The sequence below is a fragment of the Girardinichthys multiradiatus genome, chromosome 14 (assembly GCF_021462225.1).
Source record: "Girardinichthys multiradiatus isolate DD_20200921_A chromosome 14, DD_fGirMul_XY1, whole genome shotgun sequence".
Lineage (NCBI taxonomy): Eukaryota > Metazoa > Chordata > Actinopteri > Cyprinodontiformes > Goodeidae > Girardinichthys > Girardinichthys multiradiatus.
Window position 1 is genome coordinate 31,849,659 of NC_061807.1, and position 19,621 is coordinate 31,869,279.

The following is a 19,621-nucleotide window of genomic DNA, read 5'->3' on the forward strand; positions in this document are numbered from 1 at the left end:
AGGCTCAACATTATTGTACATTTCTCAAATTTCACTAAATGATGGTGAAGACTTTCATCTTGAAGAGGAAATGTAATGTTTAGCAACAGACATGAGTTTTGAAAGAAATTGACCACTTACTACCTCTGCTGCCATAAAATGTGGATGCAGGGATTTCCACCATTTTAAAAAGGGAAGTCATGTGGTCTGTTAGCCACACCCCCACAACTGTGGCATCAGTAGAAAGCCCAGGATGTCCTCTTTACAGCACAGTGGGACTAACATAGGTTGCAAATGTGATGTTTAAATTGGAGGGCTGAAAATCATGTCCCCCACAGAGGACAAAAATGAATTGATGGGTCTCAGGAGGATATAGACAATCAAGATTTCTGTCCAGTCTTGCAAAGTATGGAAACCAATTTGATCATTTTTCCAAGTTTGGACCCTTCTGGGGAAAGAAAAGTTACGTTAAGCATGGAAAAATAAAAATTTCTAAGACATTAAGACATTTTTATTTGGATTATTAATAGATGTCCCTTATCTCCAATTTGCCACATCACAACTTGTACACCCAATCAAAAATCATAACTGTTAGTCTCATCGCTGTTTCAGGCCCTCGGCTTAGCTTGTCAGTCTTCTACATACAGTATGTAGTTTTTTTTGTTTAGACTGACAGCTGAACATGCAGAATAGTTGAAAACAACAACGTGATAGCTATTGCATTTATCAGCCGCTTTTTAGTGATAATGATGGGGAGTTGCTTGTTTTGTCTTTACTTAAGTGGTTCTTAAATGAACTGTTTAAAGATGCATTGCTCTTCACAGTTACTATTACCCTCAGCAAATATGTATAAAAAACCCATAAAATAAATGAATCTTTTATTGCAATAACATCATCTCAGAAATTTAGAACAATCCAACATTTTATTTGGCTACATCTATCTAATAGAGGGAAAATAATTGGTTTAAGAAATGTTTGTTTTTACTAAAATCACTGGTGCCTTACTTATTGGTGAGCGAGTCCACCTGAAATGTCTTGCTGTTTTTAGAGTTCATGATGTCCTGCACCCTAACAATGTTCCCAGGGCCTTTCAGAGAGAAACAAGCCCACAGCAACAGAGATCTGCCCTGTACTTAACAATTAGCTAGGTACTGTTGCACATATTCACTGAACCCACCTGAGTGTTTGTCGTATAAAAGCTCAGTTTAGTCTCTTCTGACCAAAGCACCCTCCACATGTTTACATTTGTCATGGCAGGACATATGAGGCTTTTTTCCTCACATGCCTCGTAAACCACTGGTTGGCGTGTACAGATAGATAGCATCTAATGGAGAACCGGTGACCTCTAGATCTCTAAGCATCTATTTTATTGCAGCCATTTCCTGACTGATCAATAAACACATCCGGATAACTTCAATGCTGTGTTCTCTAGTCTTACCAACTTGGAATAGTGGAAATTGCCTCTTTGTTACATAATATTTATACCCCAGGGAAACAAGAACATATGGATTAGTAATTAAAGGTCCCCCCCCAGACATCCTCAACAGTTTAAATAGAAAAGTGTAAGAATGAAGTTTCCTTCACTTTTATTTTATCAGAATTATATGGCTGCCAAATCAGTGCAAACTCTGAGATTTCTATAAAATGAAATTATTATTTCTTAATCTGGAGTTTTCCTTTCTACACTTTTCAGATTGAAGGCTGGATTTTGCTACGGCAGTAAAAGATGGCTTTATTTTAAGACTTTTTACAGATCTTTACCAGGGTGCCAATAATTCTGTACATTATTTTATGGTCTCTGTTTAACACATGCCAATCACTTTTTCACTACAGTGAGATGTTTCACATCACACGGCTGAATACCAAATCGCCTTCCTCTACCAAGAGATAGCCAGCCTGCAGGAGGGAGCCCCCTGGAGGAATGACATGGTATCTTCCCCCTTCGAGCGACGCACCAACAGTTTAAAAAAAATGTACTGGATCAGTGGATACATTTTTCTAGCCCTGGCGCCTCTTATCGCCTTTCGCTCTGCCGGGGCGTTCTCAGTGGACGCGCATGGAAACCGCACAGAGAACAGCAACGTGACTGGCGGCGGCGGCTTCATCCCAGTCGTGTTCACGAAAGTGAGCCAGATAATTGCCAGAGAGGGGAGCTGTGCGCTGATTGATTGCAACGTCACCGGAGAGCCGTTCCCCAGCATCGAGTGGTTCAACTCCCATGGAGAGCGCCTGGACACGCAGACAAGCGGTGAGGAAGACTTGCTGTTACTTTAAACCTGGTTTCCTCTCATCAAAATTTCTTTATAAGTTGGTTGTTGTTACACCAACGATTTTTATTTACTTTATGACCATAAGCCACTGTCTGAGACACACTGCAGTCAATGCCATAATCAGAGGAAGTGTTCAGGATTTAGAAACAAACATTTCAGCTCTGGACATTATGCAGTAAAGTAAGAGCAGCACTCCAGATTCTTAATGACAGTTTGAATAATATTAAGCTTTATTTAATAACAGGGTTCCTACACATTTTTTAAAAGTCTGGAATCTCATTTTAGTATTTTCTTGGGTCTTAACCAGTATAGAGAAGAAAAATTAAATATTTGTATTTCAAGACTTTATTGCCTGTCCTGTTTATAAGAAGACAAAAATGGTAAGTTTTATGAGCAAGTTGCTCCATAATTATTATTATTATTATTTCATGTAAAAGACACACAAAGTGACTATAAGCAGAACCACACCAAGAAATCTGTTCCCACCGCAATCGGTCGGGTTTCATCTTGGACCTCAAAACTCCAGTCTTTCTCAGTCAGTACACCTTGCTAAATCTCTACCAGGCGGCGCTGTTAGCAACACTCTTTGGTGTGGATGTTGTTACCAAAGAAGGAAAACTCAAACCTTTCTATTTTCAGAATAGTGAAATGCTTTAAATGAACTCAGGGGAAGCATAGAGACGTAAGAGGCGAATTAAAAGGGAACTGCTGACATTTTGTTTTAGTTCCTTCAGGCTGTGAGAGAGAGCAACATTTTAAGCAGATAACAGGAAGGCTGTGCTGGATCTGGAAATATTGGCAGCTTTTCAAAAATCTCACAGTTAAGATAACGGTCTACATTAATATAGCAGTGCTAACCACAGTGATTGCTAACCCCAGGAATAATGAAAGCATTTCTGAAAATATTAGTCAAACTTGTTTTTCAGCAACTGGTCTCTCTCTCACACACGCAGTGTGACATCACCGCTGCTTGTGATATAAATAATTCAAGAGTGATCATGACAGAAAGGCTAGAAAAAGATCAAATAAATACTATTCTTATATTATTGTTGGTGAATGTGTAGTGAACCTTCATGTATAAACGTTTAATTGCCTGAACATTGCCAGAAAAGTCAGAAAGTCTTAAGTATTAGAGAATAATATAGGAACCCTATATTATGTTGGTCATGGTGTGTGAAAGAATAATGTTTTCTTTTTAATAGTAACCCACTTACTGTAAATACCCAGCTTGAAGAAGCAAACTTTCCTCAGAAGATCCAGAGGTAAAAGATAAAAGTCCTGTCAGGCAGCTCCGAGTTGTTTATTTATGACTTAACACAACGAGAGACACTCAGAAGGTCAGATGTTCTAGAACGTGGCTACATTTAAGAGTGGTCACCCATCAGCTATGGAAAACACAGCTAGATATGCTGACTGGGACGAAGGGATTCATGGAAAGTGGGGATTTTAGTCAAAGTTCCTGCATCATCTGGCACATTTCCATATTGATTCCTGATCTATATCGAACAGAATGTTTTGCCTTCAAAGTTCCTATTTCATTTATTAAACATTTTCTTTCATTCGACAGAGAGGCTTTTTTTGTTTCAGTGTGGAAGGAAGAGAGTTGACGTTATGTGGATGGTTTCCCTGCGCCAGCCTGTTGTAACCTGCCATCAGACGCATGAAGGAGGAGGCAGAGTCATTATTATTATTGTTATTATGACCCAAATATTCAGAACTGCAGGTGTACGTTGAGAGCTTCCTCCTCTGGGTTACACACAGAAATACAACAAAGAGGCTTCTCTTTCCCTGCTCTGCTGGTCACAGATGGTGTTTCTTCTTTAAGGGTTAGTGCTGCTTGTCTTTTACTCGGGGGACTTTCTCTGACCGTGCGTGATTCTTCCTATAACCTTTCTGGTGGCGTCTGGCAGAACATCAGTGGTGTCATGATAAGCGGTTAGCCGGCTGCATCTCCTGAAGGATCAATCATCTCCTCCCGAGGATACCAGTCAAGTGAGGTTAATGGTGACAGTGGAGCAGAAGGTCTCAGATGGGTTTGAAAGAAGCCCTCTATGATATTTGTCCTACTGTACTCACACACAGTTGGATACTGTGTGTGAGTAGGGAGGAGATGATGCATCATTTCAGAAATGCTGCATGTGGGATGAATTCTGCCCACAGTCATTTTTCAAGCGAAACCAGAACATTATTAGTATTGTAGAAATCAAATCCCCCGACAGACACTTGCGTTATTGAAGAAGTGGAGGTTTGTGCTTAGCAGCAGATTAGTTTTGCTTGCACAGTTACTGGATTCAACTATTTGCTTGTGTCTGAAGATTACCAGAACCTCCTGTCAACTCCTCGCTAAAATCTCCATCATTAAACAGTTGAAGAAATGAAGAGCGGTTTCTGTTCGGTTAGGAGAGCTTCAGTGTACCGGCTGTTTGTAGCTTTAACATCTAACAGAGAGAAAGAGAGAGTGGTATTGATCTTGTCATCCAGCTCCCCAGTAGAAAACACTGATCCTCTGAACACAGCAGCGTTCACATTCTGATTATCAGTAAAAAACAAGCAATTCATTGACTCGATGGGCAGCAATCCAGAACAAAAACAAACAACCAGGCAGCGCTCTGCAAGTCTGATATGTTTGAGACTTTTTAAATACTCGTTTGAGCAACTGGGCCACAATAACATAACAGCTCCACAGTACGTTGTGTAACTAAATAACTAAATATGTAGTGTTAATCTCTTTCTTAACAAACACTAATCTGAAATGTGTGGTGTGCATGGACCTATAATTTGGATTTATCAGAACAACAATGAATTCCAATTAAGGATGTTTAAAAAAAACAATCTGGCTGTATTGTAGGAATTGTTATTTTTACAATTTTTCTCCACTGCTGGTTCCATCAAGACCATCAATAACTATCAATAAATTCTATCATATGATAAAATGCACTTACTGTCTGCAGTTTAGTGATAAGAATGTAACTGGTGTCCTTAAGAAGCCTAAATGGGTTCGTTTTTTTATGAGAGCAGTATTTGTGGGAGCCATACAGTTACCTAAATAACTGGAAAGAAGTTATGAATACTTTTTATTTTTATTACAATAAATTCCAGAAAATATTGTGATAAAACTTTAAGTCCATATCACCCACCCCTATTCAGAAGTCCTATAAATAGAGTCCATCTGTGTGAAATCAGAGGGTTGTTAGGGGACATTGGTGGACAAACCGCACCATGAAGAAGAAGGAACGCAGCTGACAGCGCAGTGATAAAGATTTGAAGGAGCGTTAGACTATAAAACAATATCCCAAACTTTGAACATCTGACAGAGATCTGTTCTACGCATCATCTGAAGATGGAAAGACTATGGCACAACTGCAAACCTACCAAGACATGGATGTCTACCCAAACTGACAGGCTTGAGCAGCTAAGAGGCCCATGATAACTTTGGAGGAGCTGCAGAGATCCACAGCTAAGGTGGGAAAGTCTGTCGACAGAACAACTAGTAGGAGTTTAAAAAACTGGCCTTTATAGGAGATTGGTAAGAAGACAGCAATTATTTAACGAAATTCATAAAAAGTACAGTTTGGTAAAGAATATAGAAATGGTTTAGATCAAAGCACGCCCATTTGTTAGAATAACCTGGTCAAAGTCCGGACTTGAAAATTGATGTTAACAGACTCCCTCCATCCAGTCTGACTGAGCTATGATTATTTTAATGGAAGAAAGAATGGGCAAAATATTCAACCTTCAGGTGTGCACAGCTGGTAGACACTGAACCCAAAAGACCTGTGGCTCTAAGTGCAGCAAAAGGTGGTTCTACAAAGGATTGAATACAAATTTGCTACACTCTGTAAAACATTTTTCATACCCATGAATCGTTTAAAAAATATGCACTACTTTGTGTGAAGTTGTAATTTTAAGAAAATGTGTAAAAGGTTCAGTAGTTTTTCAAGACCCTGAATACCCAGAATATTCCAACGTTGACTGCATAGTCCAGTGTTTCAAGGTGAAACATTACGCTGCGTTTAAATATTCACAACATGGCTTCTCCTCTTCACTGCTGGTCTCTAACCCAGAATCTACATGGGTTTTTATCTGATAATAAACCATCACGAACCATATTTAAAGCAAGGGCTGCTGCTTTATGGATAGATTAAAGATATTCACTTCTTTTCTGTAAACATTATTGTTTTTAGAAACGCATATACAGGTTTAATGAGTTGTTGTTGGATCTTTCAGACTACATGCAGCATCAGAAGTGAGCAGTTGCAGTAAGTTCTTCATGATATCTGCACTGGTCAGCAGTGAGGCAGATGCATTATGAGGATTTATATTTTGGCCACAGAATCAGTCAGTTTATCAGCAAATCTGCCATTCAGCAGGTCACAGTGCCTCAAACAAACAGGAATTCACCCGTAGGAGCTCAAAAAGCCACCTTTTCTGTTCTGTGTGTCTGCAGGAGGGAAGTGGTGGCTGCTGGACGACGGGGTCCTCAACATCACCAGTATTGAGTTTTCAGACCGAGGCAAATACACCTGCATGGCCACCAACGTCCACGGCAGCTCCAACGGTACTGTGACCCTGCGTGTGGTCTTCACCAACGGCGACATGGGCGTATACTACATGGTGGTGTGTCTGGTCACCTTCACCATCATCATGATCATGAATGTCACACGCCTCTGTATGATGAGCAGCCACCTGAAGAAGACAGAGAAAGCCATCAACGAGTTCTTCCGCACCGAGGGCGCCGAGAAGCTGCAGAAGGCCTTCGAGATCGCCAAGAGGATCCCCATCATCACCTCGGCCAAGACGCTGGAGCTGGCCAAGGTGACCCAGTTCAAGACCATGGAGTTCGCTCGGTACATCGAGGAGCTGGCCCGCAGCATCCCGCTGCCGCCGCTCATCATGAACTGCCGCACCTTCATGGAGGAGATCCTGGAAGTGGTGGGGGTGGAGGAGATGAGGCACACCTTCGTCCGGCACGCTCCGGAGTGGCGGCGTGACGCGCAGGGCTGGATCCCCTCCATCGGGGTGAGGGACGTCTTCACTATCCTGCAGGTGAGGGAGAGAGAGCGTAGCGAGTCCCCTGCCGCCGACTCGGACAACTCCTCCGTTCACGATCAGCCGCAGCAGATCGCGATCCAGGCGTCAGTGCACCCTCCCCTCGACGATGGAGACTTCTGCGGCACGGAGGCTCCCCAGCAGCCCGAGACGTTGCCACCCTCCCCCTCTCCTCCTCCCTCCCCCTCTCCTCCTCCCTCCCCCTCTCCTCCTCCCTCCCCCTTTCCTCCTCCCTCCACTCCTCCCTCCCCCACGCAGCAGGCTCCTCACCCCGTCGAGGAGCAGCAGGAGGCTCCAGGAGACCAGGGCAGCACACAGGAAGTAGCTGAACCGAGGGTCAGCAAGACCCCTCCCTGTCAGGTGTTTTATGAAAGCCATGTGTGATTGGAATATGAGGACCGGTCCGACATCCTGCTATGCATTTCCACCTGAAGACTAAAGGTCCATTTCACACTGTATGGAAAAAAAAATCACATTTTTATCTCTGAAGTTCCTAAAACATTTCATCCAGGCGGGAGAAATCAGGCTTTTTAGACCCTTTTCACTCTGGATTTTCATGCTTGAATGTACATGAGGAGGTAGTAATATTAATAATGTAATAAACAGAGAAATGTATCAGGAGATGCCTTCTTATTTAAGGAGGAGCAAGGGGGATCTTTTTCAGTTTGTAGTTTCTTACATTGTTCGGATATTTATGTTTGACTCCAGAAATCTGCGCCATTGACTCGAGGATTCACATCCAGGGACCACCACAGCCGCTCTGCTTCACTACTGCTGCATGCTGGACTGGAAGAGCTTAATGGAGCGTTTGATTGTTCGTGCTTTCAGCACGCAGGTTTGTGTCCTGATTAGAGACACCTCTGGGTGGAGCTTGCTTTCTGTATATTCTTTATATTATAGAATATTATATTAATCCTCACTGTGCTGTGGTTTGAGTCCTCCAGTCTGTCTAGTTAAAGCAGGTAGCACTTTAAAATCTCCATTGTGTTTGTTTTTTCCTCCTCTCATTCAACGTTTTCGGTTTATAATCCACCTCCCCGCCTGATCTTAGCCTTGTCTTTCATCTGCTGAGATTTTGCTGTAAACGTGCATGTTGAAGTGTGTTTGACATCTAGTTCTGAGACTTAAATTGACTCTTTTTTTGTTCTCGGCTGAAGCTCCAGTCTGTGGTCGAGAAGAGCTGCCACGCTGTTCTGCTTTAACTGATGCTTTTCAGATGCCTCTCTTTTGGTTTTTGTAGTGGAATAAAATACAGATGCTGTGCTTTGACTTAAACTTAAAAGCAAGGTGTGTGTGTTTACTTTTTAATTCATGATGAAAACTGTATGCAGTCAGTTCTAGAAGTTTTACAAAGTTAAAAGGTTTTATGAGATCGTCACTGTTTTATGCATAAACATCATCATCCCTACCTGCTAATGGAGTTTCTGTTTTAGAGAAAAGTGCCTCTTAAATGCACCTGCCTGCCTTTTGCAGGGAAGATGATTTGAAAAACCCAGCTGATCTTTCCAGGATGTGCCTTGCTTCTTGGCCGCTGGAGACAGGCACTAGCCTCATCACAACTCTGCAGCGTTGTGGTGTAGATGATATTGAATCATGATGAAACAACTACTCAGGAAAGATTAACCTTTCAGACAATAAATGATCAGCTATGAGTATTAATATTTGTTGAGCAGCACAAAAAAACAAATTCTCTGAGAAAATTATTTTGGGTTACAAGTCTAGAATATCTATCATTGAAACACCCAAAGTACTACGGATTAAACTGATTTAATGTCACTCTTCTAGAAATACGTTAACAAAAATAGTCAGGTTATTATTTACCTGATCCAGCTAGCCAGAGATGAGCCAAATTGATCGATAAAGAAACAAAGTCAGAAGTTGAAAAATGTTGGGCTTCCACACATATTGAAAAATATCTGAATTAACAGTTTCAAAATATGTCAAATCATTTCCGATTCCTACATTTACTCTAAATGGCTTATATAAATTTCCATCTGCTGTCTTAGCTGCTGGTAAAGTTCAGGATGGTAAGCATGAATCATCAGTGACCAGACGTGTTTAATTATGGGGTTCATCTGCAGACAGGATCACACCGGCGCTCATCTGTACAACTTCAATATTTTCTCCTTTTAATTTAAAACAATATTTTCTTTACATATTCTCTGTTCTTAATGTACAATCAAACAATGTAATCATACATAAAATTCTTCAGAAGAATAATAATCACAACTATATTGACGCTACCCATAAATTATAAAATAAAGGAGAAAAACATTGGGTTCGGTATGAAATACAATGTTAGACAACACTATTGGTTGATGAAGATGATGCTCTGCTCCCTGCTGAACCGCAGGAAGACAGTCACCGCAATGCAGAGGTCCACAGCTACCCCTCACCCACCCACACCCACACCACTCAATCTACAGGTAATGTGCTCTCCATCTGAATCTCCCCCCTTCATAAGCTCCGTCTGAAATGTCAGATGTCTGAGGATAAAGAACGAAACAAAAGGAAGTGAAACCCGACCATCTTCATCAGAGGAACGTCTGCTGTGAGTAAGAACAGAAACCCGTTCAGATTTAGAAGAGCTGAAACCTAAACGGTGACGCTGTTTTCAGACGTTCAGCTGCTACTTTTACTCCAGTTTCTTTAGAGTTTGACTAGAGGATAATCACACTGAGCACCAGACTTAAGGGAACGGTTTCTGTTCAAATCCCGTTATTTTTGCCTAAACTGTATTAACAGAAACGGTTAAATCTCCAATTTTGTATGGACGTGCCAGAGTAAAATTATTTACATTACATACCCAAATTTAAACTAAGCAAAAACAAACTAGGGATAAATTCAGTTAGTAGAAAGAGCTAAAACAGCTCAAATGTTCCTGATTAAAGCGATGTTCCCAGATGGGAATGCAGTCAAGCTCTTATAGAGATTCATGACACCCAGAGGCATGTATTTGAAGCGTTTGTTTCCTGTGATTATTTTTGGTTGGTTGTTCAAAAACAATTTGTTTTTCATTAGCTGAAAGCCATAATTATCTAAATTAACTGAAAGACTGTCAGAAATACATCACACTTTGTGTAATGAATCAATAGAACTACTGGTATTATTTGAATTCACTTTTTGAGGATTTTCTTGAGATGCACTTGTATTTAATGCTAGAAGTAAAGAAGCATCATTTTCTCTTTTCTACTGTAACGTCAACCAACTGAGACTGATCACTTGGTGCCTCAAGCAGTCATTGATTAAGATGAGATCAATGTTCTGAATGTTCCTTTTGACCATAAGATGGAGAATAGATTTCATCTTTCAATTTTCATTTTATCATTCACTACACACTCGACCTGCTTTCATAATAAATGGACTGGGCTCACAAACAAATGGCTCAAAAATGAAAACATCCAAACGTTTTACTTTTCTCTCTTCATTCCTTTTGAACGAGAACATGTTTGTTCTTGAAATAAAGAACCAACTCGATCTCAGTTCCTCCCTCGGTGTTTTACTCACACACACCCAAGCATACAAAGGGAGACAGATATTAAAGCCAACTTTAGATTGATGTGCAGTTCCCATCGTAACCTGGCTGGAATGTGGAGGCGCTGCAGACACACTAACTCACACTTCACAGGTAAACGAGTTTTTTTGTTTCCGGAGGACGGACAGGTCAGAGGTGTGGATGTGTGTTTTGTTGAGGGGGGAGCGTGAGGTCACAGGAGCCTGGAGGTGTTGAGGTCCCTCATCTGTGGTTCATTCTGACCTTTCGACCCTAGTCCGACAATGATGCCCACCGCAGCATGAGCTGAAATAGATCAAGAGGGTAGGCACAGCAAAAGTGCAAACAGGTGTAACGTTACAGGTTGGAGCATGTTCGTGTGTGTTTAGAGACAGCATGCATGTAGGAGGTGTCTTGAGAGTGCAAAAGACTGACTGTGTAAAATGTGCCTTCAACATGTAACCTTTTTCTGTGTCCTCAGCAGCCAAACGGCAATATCAATGTCTTTATTGTCGTTCTTTCCCTCCTGATGGCCCATAAGTCTCTGGGGGCCACAGTGAGTCGTTCAGTGAGGCTCAGGACCCACAGAGCTCAACAGCAAATTAAATAAAAAACTAACAAAAGAAAGGGTCCGGATGTCAGAGATTGGAGCCATTCAGGAGGCACTCTTCTTCCTCCTCTTCTTCTTCATCCTCCTCCTCGCTACATCCTCCCCCTCCCCAGCCGTCCTGGAAGGAGTGGATCAGTTGAACATAATGGACTCTGGATCTTGATTTGCCATTTGAGCCATGTGACGAAGGATATCTTTTTTTGTGATAATACCAAGAAGCCGCCTGCAGGGGGAGACAGAGGGAACAGAAACACATTAACAGACTTGAGAATTTACTCCCGGTTTGCATCTAAAACAAAAGACAGAAAACATCGCGCTTTTGTTGGCCTTTACAATAGCAGCATATTTATTTGACTCTCTGTTGGTTTATTTGGATATGGTGTTAAAATCAGTGCCAACAAAACCACGAGTCCCAGAGGGCAAAAAGGTCAGAAGGAGGGGGGGAGTAACTGCAGGAAAGAGAGATGAAAGCAGGTCAGAAACAGCACCCGCTTCAGACTGAGGTTTCATTTCAGACAGACCTTTTCAGGTTTTCTGTCTAAAAACTCAAGCTGGACCCTACAGAGAGGAGACAGGAAGTACTGAACAGGAGGAGTTAGGAAAGCTGGAAACCAGTAGAAGCTACTATCTCAGGAGTCAGGCAACAGATCGGACTTTTATTAAATTTTGTTGGCTTTCCAACATCAACAGCCTTAACTATAGCAGCCAAAACCAATCTGTGGCAAGTTTGTCCATTTTTGATCCGAAACATGTGACTGATATAATGTTAACTTTATTTACAAGCTGCTTTAAGAAATGTTCCAGTTTATGACAACTTTTACCTTTGCAGTTTTTTGTTCATACATCAATACTGTCTCTAAAATGGATCAGAGAGGTCATCAATGGGAACAGTCACAGCACACCAACATTGCTTTCTCTCATTTAAATCACTGAATAATCGCCATGAGATATTCTACATTGTTTGCCACGAATGGCAAGTGATGACAGTTATATGTATTTTAGTCTGAAAGGTGCCATGGCAAAAAGTATTCACATTTTCCTCATTTTGTCATGTTTAAACTTCCATGTATTTTAATGGAGTTTCCACCAACCATGTTTCACCATGTCCACATTGAAACATGGTGGTGGCAGGATCATGCTGTAGGGAAGCTGGTCAGCGTAGATGGCTGAAGCTAAACGGATAGCAACCCTGAAAGAAAACCTGTTAGAGACTGCGGTAGACTTAAGACGGTGGCAAAGGTTCACCTTTCAGCAGGACGAACCTAAACATGCAACCAGAGCTGCGATTGAATAGTTTAGATCAAGGCATGTTCATGTGTTAGGATGGCCCAGTCAAAGTCCAGACCTAAATACAACTGAGAATCTGTGGAGTGACCTAATTGCTTTTTACAGATGCTTCCCATCCAATCTGACTGGGCGTCAGCTATCTTGCATAGAAAAATGCGCAAACGTTTCCAGTCAAAGGACTTAGCACAAATGCAAACCACACTTTTCAGTTTTTTATTTGTAAAAAAACCCCCAAAAAAACTAAAATCTATGTAGCATTTTCCTGTCACTTCACAATGATCCACTTTGGGCACAATATGAGGAAATGTTAAGAGGTACAGTGGTTGTGAATACTTTTTTAAGGCACTGTATGCACCAAACGTTTTCTTTGCACCTTAGGATAACTAATTTTTACAACTATTGCTCTGTGTTATCAGCGGTGGTCACAGCTAACCAAAAAGTTAGCTACACTAATCCATATTCCACTAACTAAAATATTAGCTTCACTTCTGCGAAACAGAAACGCTAACAGCTAACCGCTAGGACGAGCCCACCCAAACTGGGACTGAAGGTAGGCCCCCACCTCACTGTGTTCTGTCAGCACACACACTTGCTGTTGCTGCCCTACTCCCTGACCCAGTCAGAAAAAGGGAGCTGAGGGAGTAGCAGGTGGGTAACATAAGTCAATAGCGTGCTTAACAGACATAGCTACTGACTGAGATTTTACTGTAACTAATTATATGTGCTCTCTTTCAAACTGGCTCAGAGTTTATCTGTTCTTTCTTTCTAGATGAAACAACTAAAGGAGTTACATCCATTAACATTTACTTTTCCTTCCCATAGAAGTACTTCTGGATCAGTGCTTTTTTGTTCTTTTTGTGTCTCTGCTCTGTTCTCTCAAACCCCCAGTTGGTCGTGGCAGATGGCCGCTCACACTGAGCCTGGTTCTGCTGGAGGTTTCTTCCTGTTAAAAAGGAGTTTTTACTCTCCACTGTCGCTACATGCATGCTCAGTATGAGGGATTGCTGCAAAGTCAACGCCAGTGACTGTCCACTGTCTCTACATGCTCATCCAGGAGGAGGGAATGCTGCAAGTCACTGACTGGATGCAATCTGCTGGGTTTCCTTAGACAGAAAAACTTTTTATCCAATTTGAATAAATAACTGAATCTGACTGCACTGTTCAATGATTAGGATTAATTGGAATGTATGAACCTGACTTTGTGAAGTGCCTTGAGACAACATGTGTTGTGAATTGGCGCTATATAAATAAACTAAACTGAAAACTAATAAACTGAACAGATTCTTTGAGATATGCCCACAACAGAAAGGAACAAACGCGGGAATTATATTAGCAGACTTAAAGTCAATGAAACCTGATTTAGCGGCGCTAAACAGTACAATAGCAGACCCAAAGTTAGAAAAAAAACAAAAAACAATCCACTAAACAAAAGACTAGTTCCGCTATTAGCTGTGAGGAGATTAGTGGGACTGTGCCCACCACTGGTTATTATATTTATCTAAACAGAGAAAGCTATTAGGTTACAAAAACATGTAGGAACCAACAGCGCCATCTAAAGTTACAATATCAAAAATGCAACAGAATTCAGTGTACCCCCTGTTCTTTCCCATTTATGAGTCTTGTTTTTAATATTTCATTCAGTTTTTATGTTTCGTATATTAACAGCTTACGTCGCAGAGAACCTCCACTTCCTCTCATCAACGGACAACTTCAATCTCTTGTAAATGTATTACTTTACAATACCAGATAAAATACTGGTTGGATTCTATAATACTTATGCATGAAATAAAGGAAAAATCTGACTTTTTTGTAAAGACTTTAACTTTAGAGGATATTCAAGTTTCTTTAGAAAAGTTATCTCAGGCACAGCGAGGGTGGTGCAGGGGTTAAGTGTGCAACCCTTCACAGAGGTCTTAGTCCTCAACATAGACTGCCGTGGGTTCGAGTCCCAGGCTGTTGACATGTACTGCATGTAACCCTCCCATTTCATGTCTACTCACTTTTAAAAAATATAGGCCACTGGTGCCTAAAAAGAAATAAATATCTGAGATAAATAAATTAATTGAGATTTTTCTCTTGAATTTTACCCATACCCTCGCTCTGTGTATTCATTTACTGTGTTTTTGCGGGTGACAACAAAGGAGGAGAATAAATCTGAGCATATTTTATTATTCTGCCACAAAAATGTTTTGTTTATTTCAAACCATCTTAGCATTTCTTTTAAATTATTAACCTTTGCAACACATGTACAAAGTTTAAAGGTGCCAGAACCACACCAGGTTAATGTAGAAAGATCTATACAAACTGCAGCACTTCTGTGGTTTTTAGTGCAGATTTAAAACAAAAACAGACTGCGAGGTAATACATTTCCCCAGGTTTTGGTTGTTCTTTAAATGCACCTGAGAACTGTTGTTGTTAAAAATGCTGCGTGTTTGCATGCAGAAAGGACATGCTCCAAAGGTGCAAACACCGCAGAGGACTTATGTTTTGCCGAAATATCTGTTAGTGATATTTCAAACATGAAAAAATAAGAACAGGGTTATGATAAATTGGAACAATCTCTTTAGTGTGAATCATGAATATTTTAGCAGCTCTAAACAATTCTGACTCCTGCAACATAATTGTCCTCTTTATCTGTACTACTGATATATTTACCATGTGACACTTCACTAGAAGAGCAGTAAAGAGATTTCCTGCTGACTGGAGAGGCCCAGCTGAGCTGATTAATAACTTTCATGAGTTTCAACATTGAAACAATCTGAGTATTCTCTGATCTCAGGTCAGGTGAAGAGGAGTGTCTGAAGTGGAGCTAGGAGAGAGCAATGAGAAGCAGTCGGTGCTACCGAGCTGAAGCACTACAGCAAACAGTTTGTTTTAAACCCTAGAAGGGAAGAAGAGCAGAAGTGAAAATGTTACCCCAGGTCTGAGTTAGAGAAGCTAAGATGACATTTGGTTGGTTTGGAGGGATGCTTCAGCTACAGGCACACAGACATGGGTTAAACACCTGACACAGATCAGACCAAGCGTTGCTGTCATGATCATTTTCAGTCCGTCACAGACGCTGTTGGACAGAGCAACGGATCAGAGTGTACCAGGTGAAGTGAAGGGGGTGAATACAGTGTTCCCACTAACCCCAGCAGCGTCCAGCCATGACTGAAACTAAACTGATAAACAGTTAAATGTGGCATAAAGAGAAGTCGAAATGTTCTGTATTTAACATCAGAAAAACTCAAATCCAGCTCCACACCAAGGGCTCCTAATAAAAGCAGCTGTTCAGGTTTAGCAACGATTGGGTCGGACCATCAGTCTGTGTACGATCTGTCTTCTTCAGACGTGTAGTACTATTCAAATCCAAGGATCTGACAAAGTAAAGGCTAACTTGCTATTCATGTGAATACAGTGTGCAACAATTAATTTTAACTAGAGAGGCTCCGAGAAATGAGCTGGAATGGGAGAGCTTTCAGCTTGATTGGCCATGATTGTTGACTGGCTGGTCGGGAACTCAAAGATCCATTCTTTTTCTGCCTACTAAGCGCTACAAAGACGCACTGAAAACACTCTTCAGTGTAGATGCAGTTACAGAAGACTCAGAGGCAGCTATTTTGAGGACCAGCAAAGTGTTCGGCTATTTAAAAGAAAACCATTTTTCAGGATTTCTGAGAGAGAGAGAGAGATTTTAGCAGATAACAGAAAGGCTAAAAAGGAGAACAGCAAATTATCTTTGTTTTGCCCTCAAACGGTCTGTCATGAAATAAGCTGTACTTGGAAAATAATCTATAGTCTCTAAGGAAAACACAAAGAGACTGTCAGTATTTGTGATGCTAATTGCTAAAGTAAGATGCTAAAGTCAGTTAAAACAGTCAATTTCTGCCTTTGTTTTAAAACAATAACACCCTGTTTAACAGAGAGTACTTTCAGGGTTTCTAATGTAAATAATGAATACTACAGCAGGAAACCAAGAAAAACTCTGAATACTGTTTTTATATCTTCCTGTATTATATTTCTTAAAAAGAAAGTCAGAATCAGCTAAAATATGTACTGGCAGGTTAGTGCTTTACAAAAATCTTCCCATCGGTGCATCTCTAATTTTAAATGCAAAAAACATCTGACCAAATGAACCACTTTAGGAAGCGACACGATGAGCACCTGTGTTTTAGTTTGTGGGCTATGACTTCTCATAGAGCTGTTGGAGGAAAGCAGGACTCTGCTGGCTAATGGGAACATTGGCAGGGTAAAGCATGGGAGCATTTCTTTTAAATAAACAACACACTGACTAGCTAAGCTACAACTACTGGCACCACCCATCACATCGACACTCCACCACACGCACTACAACTACAGGCTACAGGGAATGTGGGTGTGAATCATATCTCTACAGGTCGATCCCCTCCCTTCTGGAATTATAAACCACCCTCTAAATGAAATTGCTAAATAAAACAACGGTGGTCCGCTTTCCCAGGGCGGCTAACTACTCGCCAAGTCGTCGTTTAGGCCACGGATCAGATGCCATCACTCTGGGGAGCCGGGGGGTACAACGGAGAAGTCAACACCATAAATAATAAACAAAGAAGAAAAAGCAGTCGTTAATGGAGAGAAATGTCTGAGTGAGTGAGCTTGAAAACAAAATGAGCGACTACTGCTATGATGAGAAGATGGGAGACACACAACAGGCGTCGTGACAGCAAACATGCAGACGAGGGTCACCTCTGATTGGTCAAAATCCTTCGAAAAGCACAAAATTATTTACACCCACAGAAAGTTTTTATCTGAGGTGAATGTTTAGTTGGCCGATGGCTTTTTTTTTTGGCTGCCAGCGACAAGTGACAAAAGACCATATGTATTAGATGTGTTAATACAATTAGCAGCAAAGCAATCAGATTATTAATTTGTTGTCGATTGCAAATTTCTTTTAGTATATATATATATTCTTTATAAAAATGTATATTTCCATAAGAAAAATCCTTTACCCATGTTTTACTGTTTTTTTGTCACTCGTTTATAACCAGCCAGATAAAACCAGTTTGCCAAACCAGAAAACACTTCGGAATGTGAATATTTGTGAAAATGCAGAACGATGAACGTGGAGCTGATCTGCTTGCATGAAGCGGCTGAGAAAGCACTAAGGATAACTACAGCTGGTACAAATGCAGTTTCATGGGACTTTACTCAGCCCCTTTCAGACATGTAAACCTCTGTGGTAGAGCCTTCATTTACGATTCATTAGTCTCTCTAAAAGGTTAAATGTTTTATAAACATGTTCAGATCTTTAAAAGGGGAGATTAGTTGAAGGAAATAAATCATTGTTTTGACGCTATATATCCTAGTCACTAGAGTTTACTCGCACATTGGCACCTAAAACATAGAGAAATAAAATAACTGACTACAACAAATCTGTCACATTTAGTGGACAGAGGCTTTAGTACAAATATAACTCACCAGAAAACAGATAAGAGCTCATTAACAGGAAAATAATTCAGAACAGTGTGAAGCATTAAAGTAGAAAAACATCAAATTTACCGTTAGATTGGTTTTATTATTACTGTAGGCACTGGAACCACGAGTCTTATGAAAACGCAGAGAAAACCTGCTAACATTAGCCTAGCACTTAGCAAACTGTTCTAAATTTAAGCGTCATATGAAAGAGGAAGAGTTCACATTCTGTATGCAAACTCTGCACGTAATTTACTGTTAAAACCTCTACATTAATCTTATATACTGACTCCATAGGTTACACTGAAAATGCATCATTTGTTTTTGGCGACCTAAGTAGCGTAGTTTTAGCAAGCATGAGATGAACCGGCACACATTCACAGAACGTTACAATAAGCATGTCTGAAAGGGGCTCCCGCATGATGAAGGTGACAGTTCCCACTCAGGTCCACCATTACAGGACCCACAAAACCCCTCAAAGACTTTACGTATGATGCTCCAAAACTGCAACAGATACAAGCAATGAAGATGGAAGTCAGACAGTGTCTACTTGAAGATGTTTCTTTATGAGTTCAAAATCCACAACAAGCCAACCCACCAACAACAGATTGTGTGAAGTAAGAGGAAAGAGAGAGGAGTCTTAAAGTTAAGTTGGGAACTGTCAACAGTTTTTCCACAGCACTTTTCATGCATCCCTTCTAAGAGTCGTAGCTTAAGAGACAGGTGTGACAGTGTGGGGTAAGAGGTCATATGAGTAAAGGGGCGGGGCTAGTCACCAGGGGCTTCGTCTGCTGCTTGAGCTCCTCCAGATGCTCTAATATATTCTTCTTTGTGATGATGCCCAACACATTCCTGAAACACACACCTGTTACTCAGTACACTGCCCACAACAACAACAAATAAACAGTAGAGACAGAGAGAACAAAGAGCAGCAGCACAAATTATACATAATAAATGGTAATATAAAAAAATGAACAACCTGAGGGTAAAATAAACTGTAATTACACAACTGATTAAAACAAAAACCACACAAGAAAGCAAAAAGTGGATTTAAATTATGTTTGTATGCGATAATGAAGTGTTAACAAGCTACGATGAACTGTGGTAATATTTTATATTTTCAGATTGTCAATAAAACCCATGATGAGACCAAAATCAGCAGACTAATTTAAACCAATGAGTACCGTCGTTTCTTCAATTATATCTTTTTAGGTTCTACCAGTTCACAACAAAATACTTTTTGGTATTTTAACAAAAAGGGCAAATTCATTTCTACTTACATGCAGTCTAATTTGACGTCTTTTATTTACCTAAAATCTAGCTCATCTAAAAATTACACGGTAAAATTTCTACAGAGCAAAACACTGGCTCTATATTTCTATAACGGAGAAAGATGCTTGGATCAACAATAAAAACAACAATGAAACAAACACAAAGTGTTTCTCCTGAAGAAGTAAACAACTGGGCATCAAGATAAAGCTTTGAAAACCATGTATTGTTTCC

At 40.5% G+C, this 19,621-nt stretch overlaps 2 protein-coding genes across 11 annotated transcripts in view; one reads left to right on the forward strand and one right to left on the reverse strand.

Moving 5' to 3' along the window:
* The first annotated feature begins 1,885 nt into the window (after positions 1–1,885).
* mfap3l (microfibril associated protein 3 like) lies at positions 1,886–8,580 on the forward strand. The gene is given in 3 exon segments (XM_047385609.1): positions 1,886–1,933; positions 1,936–2,227; positions 6,697–8,580. Coding segments are annotated over 3 exon segments (1,311 nt in total). The 5' UTR covers positions 1,886–1,900; the 3' UTR covers positions 7,683–8,580.
* A 756-nt stretch (positions 8,581–9,336) lies between these two features.
* clcn3 (chloride channel 3) overlaps positions 9,337–19,621 on the reverse strand; it is a 51,043-nt gene continuing 40,758 nt past the window's right edge. For 4 of the 10 annotated variants that reach the window (XM_047385603.1, XM_047385597.1, XM_047385599.1 and 1 more), the window contains 2 exons: positions 18,895–18,970; positions 9,337–11,624 (listed from right to left, as the gene is read on the reverse strand). In XM_047385603.1, the coding sequence (XP_047241559.1) occupies positions 11,430–11,624; positions 18,895–18,970 (271 nt within the window). In that variant the 3' untranslated portion in view covers positions 9,337–11,429. Of the gene's footprint in view, positions 11,625–14,866; positions 15,570–17,164; positions 17,203–18,200; positions 18,623–18,894; positions 18,971–19,621 lie in introns of those variants that run through there. The other 6 variants (XM_047385605.1, XM_047385607.1, XM_047385606.1 and 3 more) reach the window with 5 other exon arrangements.